At 41.6% G+C, this 17247-nt stretch overlaps 2 protein-coding genes across 4 annotated transcripts; one reads left to right on the forward strand and one right to left on the reverse strand.

Annotated features, from left to right (window-relative positions):
- Nucleotides 1-174: 174 nt before the first annotated feature.
- Nucleotides 175-9344, forward strand: LOC114439126 (E3 ubiquitin-protein ligase TRIM39-like). Its single transcript, XM_028410914.1, has 11 exons — nucleotides 175-345; nucleotides 1767-2223; nucleotides 2894-3074; nucleotides 3175-3270; nucleotides 3904-3993; nucleotides 4100-4243; nucleotides 4887-5034; nucleotides 5171-5215; nucleotides 5314-5340; nucleotides 5434-5609; nucleotides 7608-9344. Exons 2-11 carry the CDS (start codon nucleotides 1784-1786, stop codon nucleotides 7968-7970), a joined length of 1710 nt encoding a protein of 569 aa, XP_028266715.1. The 5' UTR covers nucleotides 175-345; nucleotides 1767-1783; the 3' UTR covers nucleotides 7971-9344.
- A 518-nt stretch (nucleotides 9345-9862) lies between these two features.
- Nucleotides 9863-17247, reverse strand: LOC114440091 (UPF0687 protein C20orf27 homolog). 3 transcript variants are annotated; one of them, XM_028412393.1, is made up of 7 exons: nucleotides 17116-17247; nucleotides 15835-15930; nucleotides 14463-14540; nucleotides 12656-12774; nucleotides 12409-12565; nucleotides 11721-11846; nucleotides 9863-11621 (listed from the first exon to the last, which is right to left on the reverse strand). In XM_028412393.1, the coding sequence occupies exons 3-7, from the start codon at nucleotides 14479-14481 to the stop codon at nucleotides 11524-11526; spliced, it is 519 nt and encodes a 172-aa protein (XP_028268194.1). In that variant the 5' UTR covers nucleotides 14482-14540; nucleotides 15835-15930; nucleotides 17116-17247; the 3' UTR covers nucleotides 9863-11523. The 3 variants fall into 3 exon arrangements, with proteins under 3 accessions (XP_028268194.1, XP_028268186.1, XP_028268178.1); XM_028412385.1 differs by having other exon boundaries at nucleotides 12656-12777; XM_028412377.1 differs by having other exon boundaries at nucleotides 12656-12792.

The raw sequence follows: 17247 nt of genomic DNA on the forward strand, positions 1-17247 counted from the left end.
TGGCATTATATGCTGATTTAAAAGAACAGGGACAGGTTTCAGTGTGTTCAGGGAGAGAGAGAGCAGCACATACTTGTACAGCTGCACCTGTCTAACTGGTTAGGGTGGATACACTTGGTGGGCGGAGTGGAGGTGAGCAGGAAGGCATCAACAGCCGCATGAAGAAAGGAAGGCAGAGAGGAATGCAACAGCTAACATGCAGACAGATGTTTATTCACAGGAGAAGAAAATACTTCCAAAGCAGCAGCTCAGTCACCACTGTGAAGACTTTGGGCATACCCATAAACGGCTGAAGTGACCGAAACACAGTCTCTGCTTTGACACAGTTTCAATCCTCAGAAAAAGGTAAGGCTTTTTACTTTATGGAAGGGATGATCATACTGGGGTCCTTTCTCACACAGGAGTGGCTGGTTTAATATCAGCGTATGGTTAGGATGTGACAAACAACAAGTACACATAGGTAAATGCTACACACACACAGGTGTTCCGGCTGACCACAGTGTTGGTTTCAGTCCCTTAGTATAGTTTCTGTTAAAATAATAACAGGCAATGTACTGGGAAACAGAGATAATACACCAGGCACTGTGATAAATGTGGAATGCAGGTAACAAAACTCATGACTGATGTTCTGATATGTAACTATGGTGATGTGGAGCTGTGTAATTCCTAATTACACCAACACACAGGGCTGCTTGACTACTAAATACAAATGAAGATTTTAAATGTTTTTGTTTGGAGATCTTAAGTATTCTCACATTTTTTAGGTCATGTTATTTATTTATTTATTTGGGATCTTTTTCTCTTATGGCAATCCTTTCTCTTATTTTCTAATTAAAATTAAGTAAACTACTTGGTTAGATTTAAAACTACACTGCCTACTGCCTACACTGCCTAAAAAAATTATCATATTTTTTGGGACCATGATGGAAGATGATGTGTCATACTCCCTCCACCTTGGAATGTGAATGTTCAGGCAGTCAGCTGATGTCATAACAAGCTGAACCCAGACCTGACCAACTGAAGCTTCCTGCTTCTATTAGCTGGAACTAGGCATGATGGGAGCATCACTTCATTTCAATGCACCCATCAATCCTAAGATTGAAAGTTAGACTTCTAAAAAAAAGTCCAGACGCCTTGCTTCAATCATCTCTACGAATACTGACAATAAACTCAAAATTCTGAGAAGAAAGTCCGAATCATATGTCACAGGTCATATTGATTCAGAAGGTTGAAGCAAGGCATCTAGACTTGTAGAATTTTCTTGACTGATAAAGCTGCTTGTAGGAGCAGCGGAAAGTTGTCAAGAAAACTCTACAACTCCAGATGCCTTGCTTCAACCTGAATGAAAATGACCTGGATGAGTGAGAATCTTCAACACTAGTGACTGCTGTATTTACCTTCAGATTATTCCATGTTTAGTGCTGTAGTTATTGTCCACTACTGTGTAATGCATTCATAATCAAAGTATGATCTCAGCAAAGATGTGACAAAATGAGATGCAAGTGTTTGTTACCAGAAATATAACATGGCATTGATGACGTCATGGTCAACAGACTGAGTCTAAATGTTCCAGCCAAGCCGGAATTACTTGATCTTGTGAAACAGCCCGTTTGTATTGTTTCAGTGTCGTGTGGGTGTGTTTAAACACTCAGACAGCTATTACAACACAAAAACTGATAATCCCATTCCCACAAAGACGTGTATTTTGTATCTTAATGTGCTTTCAATGACCTATCATTTTATTATTGTGTTCTTTTCTTGTACAGTTTCTCGTTGGCTGTCAATGGCGCTGCCTGCCTCCTTTTTGTCTGAAGACCAGTTCACATGCTCTATCTGCCTAGATGTGTTCAACAACCCAGTGTCAACGCCATGTGGCCACAGCTTCTGTCAGTCTTGCATCTCCGTCTACTGGGCCGGGACCACCAACTCTTACCAGTGCCCCCTCTGTAACGAGACCTTCCGCAAGAGGCCAGAGCTCCACATCAACAGAACCCTAAAGGAGATCACTGAGCATTTTAAACAGGTAGCGGAGAGCAGAAGAGAGCATTCCATTTCACCTCATCCTCATCAACACCACCCTCCAGCCCTGTTCCCACCAGCAAGGCCAGGGGACATGCCAGAAAGTGTCTTTGCTGAGATGATGACACGTTTTCAGACGTTGTCCCATCAAAACCAGAACAGCAAGCCCCACAACCCACCTCCACCATACTCACCACCCCGCAGGTACAGATCTATTTTCTCTGGACTTCTACAACCACTTCTTCAAAAATACATTGCTTTCAGTTGTTACTACATCAAGTCAAGTCCAAACTCTTTATTTGTACAGATGATCTTAGCTTTTCCACTTAAAATACAGTAAATCCAGCTTCTACAGTTGATATAAGACTTGATTTCAAAATAAAATTGTCATTGATTCATTAAGTCATGTTATTGATGAATTAATAAACACTATAAATTGCATAATAAAAAATAGACTCTTTGATGTAGATTTTCAAAATAAAAGGCCTTTGAATATAATAAATGACAAAAAAAAAATAGTTTGGAATTGCAGTAAAACCGCCTGCTTGCACAGACTAATACTACTATAGTACTGTAAAGTGTATAGTACTGCACCGCCACCACAATCTCATTCAAATGAGAATTCCAAAATACTTTTCCTGGAGTTACAATAAAACTTTACACAGACAAGCATGAATTCAGATTGGTAGTGAGCTACCCCACAGTGTAAGGGGTATGCTTTTTTAGGCTAGTGTGACCTTTAAGCTTGACTTTTTTATGGAACTATCAACTTATGGTTTGACTGTGGGTCTATTGTGTATTGTGGAACATTTCAAATAAGTGTTTATTTACAGAATGTACTTTACTTACTTGAGGATTTGTGTTGTTTTTGCAGGTACACTCTGAGCGGTCCCAGTGACTCCTCCCCCGATCTGCCTCAGTGTCCTGTCCACTGGAAGGGTCTGGAGTTCTTTTGCCGCACTGACAATACCTGTGTGTGCAGAGTGTGTGTGGACACAGCAGAGCACAGGGGACACAACGTCACCCCTGCCAAGAGAGAGTGGAACATCAAAAAGGTGTGTGTGCATGCATAACATCATGGTTCTGTTGCCCACAGTTACCCCAGGCACTTTGTCAACACTTTTAACACATGTGGATTTTCTCTCCTCTTCATAGTCCCAGATAGGCATTGCAGAGGTGGAGCTGAAGGATCTCATCTGTGTGAGAGAGAAAAAGGTGGAGGAGATTAACACCTCCATCCGAGAGATACAGGTGAGTTTTCAGTGTTTACATTAAGGGTTAGCTCTCTAACAGGCTGGGAAGCTCTGGCATCACACATGGTGCATTCAAGGAACACTGGAATATTTTTAGTTCTACATTTTTTCTATTTCTCTTATGAGGTCTTTCTTACTGTGTGCAAAAATGTGTGTTATTATATGTTGTGATCAACAGTGTCAATAACACCAGGACAGATGTTTTGCCTGCATCAATATTAAGGCTTATGTCATTTACAACTTTAAGTAGGGGCTTTACAACTGCTTTTTTCAGAGACATTGGGAAGATGCTATTCTCTAAGGATGAATGTATAATCTAGAGCACATCAGCTGAGATACAAGGTGTAGAACAGTTTTTAAAAAGCTGGTTGGCAGAGAATCGAATTCAGATGAGGAAGAACTGAGTTTATGTACAGTTGTGTTTCAATGTTGACATTAAGGTGAGTTCATCTCTCTTTGAGAACATTTGTTCCCGCTGTTGAGCACTCTGCAGCTGTAGATAGTATTCTTAGAATATTTATTTTTTTCTACTTTAATGACCCACAGTCATTCAAAAAAAGACTCAACTGTGGCAACATTTATGAAACTTCCGAAAGGTGTTACTAAACACACACCTGTTGTTTTTTCTCAGGCTGCTGCTGACAGAGAGACCACTGCTGCCGTTTGTGCTTTTTCTCAGCTGATGTCCACTGTGGAGCGCTGCCAAGCCGAAGTCTTGGAGGTAAAAACAAAACCCTAGTAACAACCAAAACACTATGAAATCAAAGTAGACATGTCTACTGATCACAGAAAGGATGGTTTTGAAGTCTACATTCTTACACTGTTAGGCAATAGAAATGAGTCTTCGAGCAGCAACACACAGAGCTCAGAGCTGGCTGCGAGAGCTGGAGGAGGAGATAACTCAGCTAAAGCAGAGGAGCACAACACTGAGCCAGCTGGCCACTTCTGAGGACTACGTGATTTTTCTGAAGGTATGCTTAGAATGTAGTGTCAAACACCAGGGTGACATTTCAGATGTCTGAATTACAAAATTCATACTTCTCTACTGTAAGGGAGAGGGCGATGATTCTTAGGTCAGGGCTGCAGAAGGATACAGAATCTTGTAAGTCTTATGCAAAAACATATCGTATCATACACACTAAGAATACTTCAGATAAGGGGAAATACAGAATCCCAAAGTTATTGTTGAGCATGACAGTGGATCAGTGCCGGAACCGGTGTTACCCCTATCTTACCAATGTTTTTTCAGTACCTGTGGGTCAGTTCAGGTCTGTCATGTGGCATGTGGGATGCCACATGACAGACCTGAACTAACCCACGGTGCCATCGGTGCTGTTTTCTTTACATAGGCTGCTGCTTGGACAAGTAATGCTGTGGTATCTCATATCACTGTTATGCTGATGATATCCTTTTGTACTGTTTTGAATGACTGTCTAGAAAGTGCTGGATGAATGAAAAAAAATCAGGAAAATTGAAAGCCCTCAAAATAGCCTCTGACAATGTGCAAACCAGCACCAGGCAGCACATGGGACCAACCACCTGTGTCAAGCATATTTTGCAAATGTCTGCCCTTTAGCAATTGTTTTCTACTTTTTACTTGTCCTCTCCCTGCAGACATTCCCTGCCCTGACCACGCCTCCACAGGCTAAGGACTGGTCTGGTGTATCCGTATCCTCCCATCTGACCTCAGGGGTGATTCTCAGGACTGTCAGTCAGATGATGGAGCACATTCAGGAAGACATACAGAAACTGCCAGAAGTCTGTAAGTCCTGATTCAGACCTTTGTGACTGTGGTGAAGGTAATCAAATCCTAAATACTGCATGTTTAAGTCTAAAAGCAGCCATAGGATCATATTGTAAAGTGTACAAGACCATAACAATAGTTCCTATATTTGCAGGCCAGCAATCATTGTCAGACCAGTGGATTACCAGGCCCAACACAAGTAAGATATTTATGAGCTGATGTTCAGATTTTTTTTCTTGCCTTTAATTAACATCAAACAAGAAGTTAAAACATGAATATATTCTCTTTTCTGTGTAGAGGTGCGGAGGGTCCAGGAATATGCAGGTAAATGTTTTAAAACCTGTTTCTTCCCTCATAGTGTATCATGTTGATAGTTCCATTGGTTCCAAAAATCTTTACCTTCTCTCCATCTGTCAGCCGACATCACTCTGGATCCCAGCACGGCCCACCCACGTCTTATCATCTCAGGAGACGGGAAGCTGGTGTACTGTGGGGAACGCCACCAGACGTTGCCAGACAACCCTGAGCGCTTTGACCGGGTGGTGTGTGTGCTAGCCCACCAGGGATTCAACTCAGGACGTCATTACTGGGAGGTAGGTGGGACACTATCTAGGTGGGACATCTATTGTTATACACTCTGTGGACAAAAGTATGTGGACACCCAGCCACTATATGTGTCTGCTGGGCTTCACGATGTCCTGATGAGGGGGAATGGTTTGTGTTCCAAAACACCAAACTGGAAAGATCATTTCTTTGAGCTTTAGTTGTTGACATGGAAAGCTGACAAATACATAATCACACAGACTTGAAGTTTAAAACTTGAATTGCAGGGCTCTAGACTAACTTTTTGCACTGGTTGCACCGGTGCGCCTGACCTTTTTTTCTTGGGTGCACCGGCACAAAAGTTAGGTGCACCGCATCACACATCACACAGCAGTTTGTTTTTTAATTGCTGTCCATATATTTTATGGATCAGGCCTTAACTTGACACCTATCCTAATGCAGAAGTTCTTTTCATCTTCTCTCATCATCTGCAGCTACATCTACTGTTTACCTGACGGCCTCGCAGGGCTGTAGCCAAAGTTTTAGAAATACTGAGGTCCAAAAATTGATGTCTAGGAAATATGAACAGGCTTAATAATCACATATCATCCTAAACTGACTTTGGACCTTGTTTAATGAACACAGGTAAATACAAATAAATAAATACATGTACCGATAGTACTCATTCAAATTATGGACAAACAAGCCAACAGGTCTGCCTGTCAGAAATCCATAATGAAGATTCAAAGTTCATACAGCACTCTTCAGTTCCCTGTTTGCTTTCTCTCTGTATTTTCTGGCTGTTGCTCCTCACTTATCTATCTGGCAATGGGAATTAAAAATGATTAAAATCATATACACCTTTTTATTTATTTATTTAATAGTTGTGATTGAGATATATATTTTGTTTTCTTCAACACATTTCTAATGCAGCTACAGTATCTCTTCTCTCATCTTCCTCACCTCTTCCTCTCTTCCTCTCTGTCTCCTCTCTGTCTAAAGCTGAGCTGCAGCTGACGGACTTTTCATTCTGTCTGTTACAGTTTCAGCTGTATGCAGACATCATACTGGCAGACAATGCTCTACTATAGCAGGATAATAACAATACTGTTTAAATGGGCGTTCGTCATGTAACCATGTACTATAACTCCTTAAACCAGCTGACTGCTGTCAGTCAGTGACTCAGCCTTCATGGACGAACCTCACAGGTCATATAACACTGTCCGTCAGACCTGCTGTTCTGTTATAATGCTACGAGCACGTCACGCCCCCTCCCTGAACATGACCGGCTCGTTATCATCCGTCATTCAGGTCAACAGCAAATTAGCAAAACCCGCATAGTAGCAACAAATCCTGCTCCTTCACTTAAACTGCGGTTTCTGCAGCGAAACGTCTTTAATACCTGTCTGTCTGTGTGTGTGCGCGCTGCAGTGAGAGGGTCGTATGAGTTCTGCACACACGTTTGTTTTAAAAAGTCCGGGCCGAAACGAACTTTGTTCATATCTCTCTGTTCTCGTGGAGTATGGAACAAGCTTTATCACACAGCATCAGCTCTGCGCAGCATATGTCCGCGTTCTTCTCTGAATGTTCGGTCTCTGCTGACCGCAGCAGACACGTTTTCAAAGACACACACACGGAGGTCCCGCCCTTCACCGTCTCTGATTGGTTTAGACCATAATATGGGCCCGATGTGTGTCTGTTGCTGGAGACTTTTGAGAGTTGCGGAGAACGTATCTCCCTCTTACAGCTGGTCGTACCAGTGCGACCTCTGATATTTTTTGGTTGCACCTTTGAGAAATTAGGTCGCATGTGCGCCCAAAATGGTCGCACTCTAGAGCCCTGAATTGATTCATTAATAATGCACGATCAGATCTTCAGCTGCAGATCTTAGTAGGCTGCAACATTAAGAGTCATCGCCTACAACTGAAATCGACCACTAGTAGTATGTGCGATAAATAGCTGCAGAATTCCATCTGGGTATTGATAAATAAATCCTCTGACTTTGGTCTAAAGAGATGCAGTTATCTTTACTGCATGCCCTTTTCCAGGTGGAGGTTGGAGGAAAGACTGACTGGGACCTGGGAGTGGTGAGCCACTCTGTCAGCCGAAAGGGCAAAATCACTGTAAGCCCCGCCCACGGTTACTGGTTCCTCAGCCTGCGGGACAGCACCGACTACGCCTTCCGAACAGAACCCTCCACCAGCCTCACAGTCAACGTCAGACCGTCCCGAGTTGGAATCTATGTGGACTACGATAAAGGACTGGTGTCCTTTTACAATGTGGAGGCTCGGTTGCTGATCTACACATTCACATATAGTTTTACTGACACCATCCATCCATTCTTCAGCCCCTGTACAAATAAATCAGGAAGGAACGCGGCTCCGCTAGCCATCTGCCCTGTGAATGAATGAGGCAACAAACACACTCAAAGTTCTCCTATAGCAGTACATGAACTTGGATGTTTGTAGTCTATTAGACTGAAGCAGTAGTAGCCGATCTGGTTTAAGTATTCAGATGCAGCATCCCTCATAGAGCAGAGGAACCAGCTCAAACACAGGGTAGTTTGTTTTCTATGAACCTTAGGCCTAAAAAGACACATTTTTACAATATTTCGATCTCTCAGTTTAATCTTGAAGTGGATCATCACAGTTTTGCAAAACCTGTTTGACAGTCCATGACCACAGACTGAATAAGGAAACCCTGCATGTGTACCAAGCACACACACAAAAAAAACTATTTAACTTAAGTTTTTCCAAAGTGAGTCAACAAAACCGCGTAGGTGTCTTCCTGTCTACTGAGGGCATGCTAGATGCTACAGTGAATCTTTAGACCACCTCGTGGTACAAAGTGGTTTTACGCAAAGGTGTTAGACTATTGTTAACGGATTAGCATCCTAACTTCAACAGATGTAAACCCTGATGGCATCCTTATATACTTCCTTATATACTGTTAATAAGGTCAGCTTAAGGTCAAGTTTACACCTTTAAAACCAGGGTTTTATCTAATAACCTCTTAATGTTAAATTACTTAGCCTTACACCGTGACACGAGAAAATAAAATATGAGCTTTGAAAAAAAAGGACTGAAATATCCCTTTTAAAATAGCTGCCTGTCACCGACTGATGGACCGCGAGGCAGTGACTGGTCACTACACTCCTCTCCCTCCTTTCTTGAGCTTACTCTACTCTTGCTTGGCCTAAAGGTAATTTATTTCTAGCACTAAACCTAATTTCTTTTTAGGATACGCCTGGGTAATGCTAATGTTAGTCTGAACAGCCTTAGGCCCACCCATTCACTGTGAAAATTCTCTCTCTGTAATAGGTCTGCATTTACAGCCAGTTCTGTTTAGGTACAAATCTAATTGCACCAATCGCAACTGTTGATCTAAAATGGGGCGACCTTTGTGTGATAACCTGCTGTTTGCCTTGTTCAAAAGCATTTGCTGAATTGCTAAAAACACCTTGGATTTTCAGGTTCTTTTAATAAAACCGACGTCATTCATTCTCTGTGAAGCTGGAGAACATCTGTGTGGGTGGTGTGTGGTTTTAAAAGTCTCCTTTAGGGGAGGCATAGGTTTTTTTTTTCGAGATCTGTGGAACTCTTGCCTTTTCAGCATTACCAATCCAGTTTACTTTATTTAACCAGGTTTGTCCCATTGAGATCAACAATCTCTTTTACAAGAGAGACCTGGCCAAGAGGGCAGCCTTAGTTACATTAAAACAAACAATAACAGATAAAATTAACAAGACATGCTCACATAAAACAGTTGCACACAGACACATGTACTCTGCAGAGATTTCACCAAAGCCTTAAACTCGTTCAATGTAACAAGTGTTTGCAGTCGAAGTTGGGATTGTAATTTATTCCAGGCATTGGGTGCTGAGAGCCTAAACGCCTTCTTGCCCAGTTCAGTTCGAACTTTAGGGACTAATAATTGCAGAACATCCATTGAACGGAGATTATGACTTCCATGTTTCCTTGTTAAAAGACAAGAAAGATAGGGAGGGGTGATGCCCAGAATAGTTTTGTGAATGAATACATACCAATGGCAGAGTCGTCAGCATATAAAGACGTCTAGTTAACTTTAGAGTAGAGTACACGATGGTGGTGTGGTGGTTTAACATGAAACACAAAGAGTTCAATATCTGATGCATGACTATGACTGTGCATGACTAAAACAAACAAGTGAAATAAACAAACCACAGAAAGCACGATATGTCTGCTTTAATTTTTTGGTCAGGATTGGAGATTTGGTTACACTTCATGACATATCAATCATCATGCAAGTACAGGGGAGAGACCCTTAATATCATTCTCAGTTACAGAATATATGTAAAACACCTTATTAGCTGATGTACCCTGTGAATATATACATAAATAACAAAATAAGTACAGCCCATTAGCTGGCTTTTTGAACATACAAGTGCATCCATGTAATAACAAGCATTGAATTTACTTCATAATTATTATTATAATGATTGTCAGTACTGGAAAAGTAAAAACCAATGGCATTACCTGCACCAGAAACACGATTTCAGAAGATAACTTGTCCAACGCTTATTATGATGTTGAAAACAGTAGTAAACATTAACAGTATCATGCTGTTTGACCCATTGAACATACATTACAATGCGTGTGTCGCATGTTACACAGTAAACATACATACAGCATACCGTGTGGTTGTATGGGATATGTTCCCTTTTTCCTAATGGCCTGTGAGAAGTACAGTCATGTGCACCTGCTAAGTGGATGAACAGTCATCACCACAACCTGACCCAAATCGGCTCTTTGAGGGCGATACCAAGTTTTACGTTAGGGTATGTAAAATTAAAAACACAATGGCTGTCAGGGACAGTTTTAGTGATGTTGTCAATGTTGATACTTAAACTAGTTAGCAACTTAGTGTCAATAAATCTGCACTATACAATATATTGTAGACACCCTGACATTTAAAGCACTTTAAAACTTTATATTTTTAATAAATTAAACTGGGAAATGAAGGAAAATGTGAGTGGAGCTTTAATTTGATGGGCTTGACAGAAGTGTGGCATTCATTTATTTTATTTATTTATTTATCTTTATAAGGCGGGCTACACAGAAGAGGACTTTATCAATTTTGGGACCAATTTTCTCCAACCAATGATCAGTAGGGTGTGGCCCACCTGATTATTTGTCCTAATTGTTTTAGAATAGAATAGAATAGAATAGAATAGAGTTTATTTGTCACATGTACAAGTACAAACATACTAGTACACATCGAAATTACGTTAGGAGTACGCCTCCAAGCCGCAGCCATCATTAAGTATGTACTCGATATAATTACTTACATTATTCAGTATTTGAGCCTCTAGCATCAGGAATATTGACCATATATGATATGTATGATTTCCTGATTTGAAAAAAAACTCTGGAGAGAAACCAGCCTAAGATAATTTAAAGGTGCACTCCGTACATTTTTAGTGAATGAGAACCTACATTAACAGATGTAAATGTGTCACCCTGCACAAACAATGATCACATAGTTGATGCTATATTTGACATATGTATGGGTAGGCTGCTGTAAAACTGTGTGCGTACTGATGATTGTGACTTAATTTCCAAGGCAGTGCCATAGTGTGTGCTGCAGTGTGTTTAATGGCTAGTGTTCAGTGCTGGTTTAACTTGCCTCTCAAACAGTCGAGGCTTCATGGCTGTCTAATGTGGAAAACAGCCTGGCTGCAGGCTGGTAGTATTTTTGGCTGTTGATCTATCGAGCCATTATTATCTCAGCATAAGTCATTGACTTTCATTACAGTATTTATTGTATATTCCACTGGAGCATCACAGACCTATTATTGTTATTATTGATAATATGATTATTCTGCTAATCATTAAGCTGGGTAAACATGTTGGTGTACGCCATTCTAAATCTTGGCCCAATACTACTACAGACATATATACTGCAGATACTGTCTGGAGTTTCGTATCATATCCTCTTACGGTCGCTGCTGTGTTTTGTGTGGGTATTATGAGCACCCAGGCACCTCACCCCCTCCAGCAGCATGGGAGTCCCATGATGTGGATCTGCACAGAGGATGAGAAAGAAAGATGCATGTTATGGATCCAATGTCTTACAAAGTTTCCTACAGTATTAGCATAGTGTGTGTATGTGTGTGCACCTACCGATGACCTTGGCCTGGACTCTGACCTTCAGACCGCGGTCTTTTTTCCCCTTGCCTATCAGGTTGATCTCCTCGTGCAGCACCCCTTCCTGGTGAGTTTTGTACTCACATGTTACCTTTACTTCTCCTATAAAAGTAAAGGGTTAAATCATTTGTTTATGTGCGATTACATAATACAGTTTTTTTTGTCTCTTACCAAAAAAAGTCCAAAGATTGATTTGATGTATCGGTCACCATATATATAAAGCATCTACAGCAGGAACATGCTGCGTTACCACTTCTGCTAATTCTTTTTAAAAATGTTCTTTATTTTTTTAATGTAAGATGAATATGTATTGCAGGGTTTATTTTCATATTGCTCTCTTAGTCATTTTAAAGTGTATGAATATTGGATTATAAAGCTGCAGCAAATCTTTTTGCACAGTTTTACATTTTCTGGCTCCAGTAAATTGTTCAGCACTGATCAGTGCAGTAATCTGACGACAAGACTTGTATGTGTTACAAAAAAAGGGCAAAATAAGATGAGTCTGAAAGCCCAGAGGTGTTCTCATATATCCCTGTGTGTGTGTCCTCTGAGCTGACTGCAGAGTCCAGCTCATTTGGAATACTAACAAATATTAACCAATAACAACACAACAAACACCTAACCAGTGAGGAGTACACTTGACGATGTTCATGCTGTGACATACCCTCCTGACTGGAGCTGATGCAATGAACCCGAAGGCTGGAGGACCTTCGAATCGGGGAGGAGCAGGCGGGAAGACAGGAGAGCTCTTTGGCCGGTGTGGAGACATCTGGGACAATGAAGACAATCTCATAATTGTGGTGGCTCTTCAGGAAGCCAGCCTTGAAACAAAGAAGAAAAATAGTATTAGCTTGTTTGTGTCACACAATCATACAGGGACCATGACACAAAGACATACATGTAACACACACCTTGACCAAGTAGCTGCCGTCCTTCTCTTGGACAGCAATGAGAGTTGCGAGGTTTGACTGGTCATCTCTTCGTGTTGGAGAGCGGGGGGGCTCGTCGTCGTCAGGAAATCGCACACCACCTGCTTTGGAGGTGGAGCCTGGTAAACAGGTACAGGAGAATGGCAGCTTAATGACTGAACTGTGAGGCAGAGACAGTGGTCTGAGGACATTTTCAATAGGACATCAGGAATAAACCATAATAATAACTGTACATGAAGTGTGCAATACAATCAAGTTATTGGAGGCCATTCAAGACATAATTCACTTGTTCTCACATATACGTACATCATACTCTTCCACACATACGATCATACGATCTCTCTTATATTTAAAAGTTGATATGAAACATATGAGATAATGGTAAATGTGTAAGATTATAATGTGTGCAAATGAAATGTAAGAGCAAGTATGAACTATGTCTCAGCCTCCCATATCAAACCACTTTTATTTTGAAGGTGACAGCAGCATTTTCATATTTTGTGGGCAAATAGACACCATGGCATCACCCTTTGGTTTTTGAAGATTAGAGTCTCCTCTACTCTCCTTAGTCTGGCTCATACTGGTAATATCATCTCATAATCTGTGTTCTCTGTCTTCCTCGTAGTTTTGTTCCTCGCTCTCTCTCTCTTTGCAGGTCTCCAGACCTGCATACTGACCTGCAGTCCGGCCCCTGATCTCTCCTGTGCTCATTGACTTCATCAGCCCCTGCTGCTCATCTTTGTTTTGATTAATATCAAATTACTATTACTACTTATGGACTGACGATATATATAGATATCTATTATAATATAATCACTGTTTCATCTTGCTGTCATGTTGACTGGTTCCTCCTTAAGTAGACGGGTCCTGCTCAAGGTTTCTTCCTCTTAAAGGGAGTTTTTCCTTGCCACAGTGCTCTTAGGGGGTTCGGGTTCTGGGTTTCTGTGAAGCACTTTGAGACAATTTCTGATTGTAAAATGCACTATATAAATAAAACTGACTTGAATTGAATTATACTTTACTCCATTACATTTTGCAGCTATAATCTGTACTTATCTGTACTATATCAGAACTAATAGTTCTAATCACAATAATGTGTGTCTGTGAAATAAAGAGTGTGGAAACTACGACTACGATCTTACGAACTGTTCCGGCAACCTGTCCAGAGAGGAAACTAACGAGGAGTAAATCTGGACAATAAGTATATATTTTGCTGGTTATTTGTACTTTTAGTTAAAGGTAGGGTAGGAGATTTTGAAAACAGCCAGATTTGGAAAGTAAACACACGCCCCTTTCTCTCGGAGCTCACCCCGAAGCCACGCCTCCAACCACATGGACGCGCATCACCTGAAGACGAGCTGCGGTCTGTGACTTCGGCCATCATGCACGTACCTCTCTGGTGCGCGCAGAGCAGGAAGAGAGTGACAACCAGCCAATACTCTGTGCAGGGTCCACCCGGAGGATTGGCTGATGTTTTTAGTGTTTTATAGCTTCCACAGATGATTCATATTCTTCGTTTTAAAGAGAAACTGCCGAACTAATTGGTTGCTATCGGATTGTAAAGAGAAGTTACACTAATTTAACAAAAAGTGCATCAGAATGAAATCTCCTACCCTACCTTTAAATACCAAGTTTCAGTACCTCCTCCACCACTGGCTATTACTAATTACAGTATTTGACCTACCCCAACTTGACCCAGCAGCGCTCCTGATGATTCAACCAGCCTGTAACTGTATGAAAAACGGATTGCTACATACACACTCACAAACACAATCACCCTCACACGTACCTTTTCTTCCTGTTGCCATAGTAAAACGGTTAGGATTTGGGTTATGTCAGACAATTCCTGAGTGATGTCATCACTGACCTGAATATAGGAGGGACAGGGAGACAGACAACACAATGTGTGTAGGGATTGGCTCTGAAAGCATCAGCTCTGACTTATTAATGTTGCCTATCCCAATGCTGATCTGACATCTGACTCATTTGTTCAAGGTGGGAGAATAAAGAGAAAAAAATGAGACTAGTACAACTACAGTGCCTGTACGGAATGTGGCTGTGAGGATATGTGACATTAGCTGTAACCAGATGTAGAAAAAGAGCAGGAGCAGCACATCACAATAAGCAGGAAGTCTTTCACAGATTAGACAGTCTCATTAAACAACTGTTAAATCTGTTAAACTGTTAAACAGCAACCTGTAAAGGACTCGCCTGCAGTCCTGAGAGGACAGGCCTCTGCAGACTGGGTCCTTTCAAGGATGCAGCCCTCAGTCTGGGACACATTTAATACCAGACAACTACTACACTTCAGTAGTTACCCTGGAATTGGAAAGAGCAACTGGCAAAGTTGAAGTTAGCTGGATCAGAAAACAGACTTTTCCCCATCTCAGGGTGATACAGTGTGAACTCAGGTTGAGAACGTTCCCTGAAAAGCTACTGTGTACAGCATCTAGTGGGTTGCAGTGGTTTAGTGGTAGAGTGGGTCATCCAAAACCCGGAAGATTGGTAGTTTGAACCTCGCTCCAAGTAATTGTTGTGTGTCCAAGGCACTTTATCCACATTGCCACTCACTGGAGTGTGAATGTGTATGAATAAATCTGTGGTGGTCAGAGAGGGTGTAAGAGCACATTGGCAGCCACGTCTCTGTCAGCCTCCCCCTGGGGAGCTGTGGCTACATCTGTAGTTTACCACAGCCACTGTGTGAATGAATAATGCATTTCAATTTAAAGCGCTTTGAGTGCCCAGCAAAAAAGCAAGACCAATGCATTATTACTATTAATATCTACAACACAATGTGCCATGTGGATGATAAAGCTGGAATCTGTAACTATGTGTTATTAGCTGTTACCTGATGGGAAACATAGCGACATAGCAAGTGGCATTTTGATACTTAGTTCACTCAGGTAGGTAATAGAGTAGTTGCTGTTCAAATGGCAGCTCGCTCTGAGTTCATCTCTTCTGTAAACATGTATGAGACATTGGACTGAAGCCAAGCTGCACCTAGTATCTAGAATACAGTGGTAGGGCCTTTTGCCATGATGCCACTAAAAGTCTTGCTCACATTCTGAAGGGCGCTACAATACTGAGGCAAGCCCCCTGGGATGTAGGCTGTATACTATAAACTATACAGAGGAAATCTGTGATTAGCAGGTGGTCTATACCTTAACAACCTTACAACACTGCAGATTACTGTTTCAAAGACCCACAGTAATCCATGTGAGATGTAGCGGATGAGCAGCTCAGGTCCTGGTTTCCTCCTGTGTCAGAGAGATAGAGACAGAGAGACATCAGCTGATAATATCAGCAGACCTACAGTGGGTATGGAAAGTATTCAGACCCCTTAAATGTTTCACTCTTTCTTATATTGCAGCCATTTGCTAAAATGTGTTTTCCTCATTAATGTACACACAGCGCCCCATATTGACAGAGAAACTTTGAAAAACATATTGTTGACATTTTGCAGATGTATTAACAAAGAAAAAGTGAAATATCACATGGTCCTAAGCATTCAGAGCCTTTGCTGTGACTCATATATTGAACTCAGGTGCGTCCATTTCTTCTGATCATCCTTCAGATGGTTCTACACCTTCATCTGAGTCCAGCTGTGTTTGATGATACTGATTGGACTTGATGAGGACAGACACACACCTGTCTGTATAAGACCTTACAGCTCACAGTGCATGTTAGAGCACGTGAGGATCATGAGGTCAAAGGAGCTGCCTGAAGAGCTCAGAGACAGAATTGTGGCACAGATCTGGCCAAGGATACAAAAAATTAAGAAAACTGGATTGTGGAAAGATGAACAACTACACCATCAGCAGCCAGATGTTCTTGTGGTTCTCTGGAGGTGGCCTGTGATTATTCTCCGCCTGTGTTTATTTCTGCCTACCACACCAGCTTCACAGTAACTGTTGTTAAGAGATTATTATTAGCAGGTACTGGCCTTTAAATGAAATATCAGTCAGTCAGACAGATATCTGCACATAGGATCAGCATACCCAAAAACATCTTTATCATGCATACCTCAACCTTTTTCCTTAAAATCATACAATTATAAACAGGACTGCCCACTTGACAAATGATTCACTTCTTGGTGCAGCATGGCTTCTGTATTAACAACAAAGTGAAAATAAAATGAATCTTGTAGCCTGATCTTGTTTCATTAGGGAGGCTGCTGTCTCACTCTGGCAGGAGACAGCGCTCCTGCAAACAGAAATGAGTATCCAGCCTTCTCAGCTATACGGATATGAGGGAAAATGCCTATAGCAGACTGTTGTTTACTACTGCTTTGATCGCATAATAAAATATGACGTTTCTTGGTCAGTATCCACTCATAGGTTATACAAAATCCACGCCCATCACGGGCTCTGCATCCTGCAGCAGCCCTCCTGTCGCTAAAAGGCGGAGGATGCACTGAATAAGACAGAACACAGTGTACGTACCGCTCAGTTTGTAGCGCCTTTCTACTTTCGCATCATCACTGCTGACATGTCCGCTCTGAGCACAAACAGTAGATCTGTCCTTGTGATGCTGAGGGGACGTTGCAGGCTCACGTGTTTCGTGCACGCGCGTGG

This window comes from Parambassis ranga, chromosome 1 (assembly GCF_900634625.1).
Source record: "Parambassis ranga chromosome 1, fParRan2.1, whole genome shotgun sequence".
Taxonomy (NCBI): domain Eukaryota; kingdom Metazoa; phylum Chordata; class Actinopteri; family Ambassidae; genus Parambassis; species Parambassis ranga.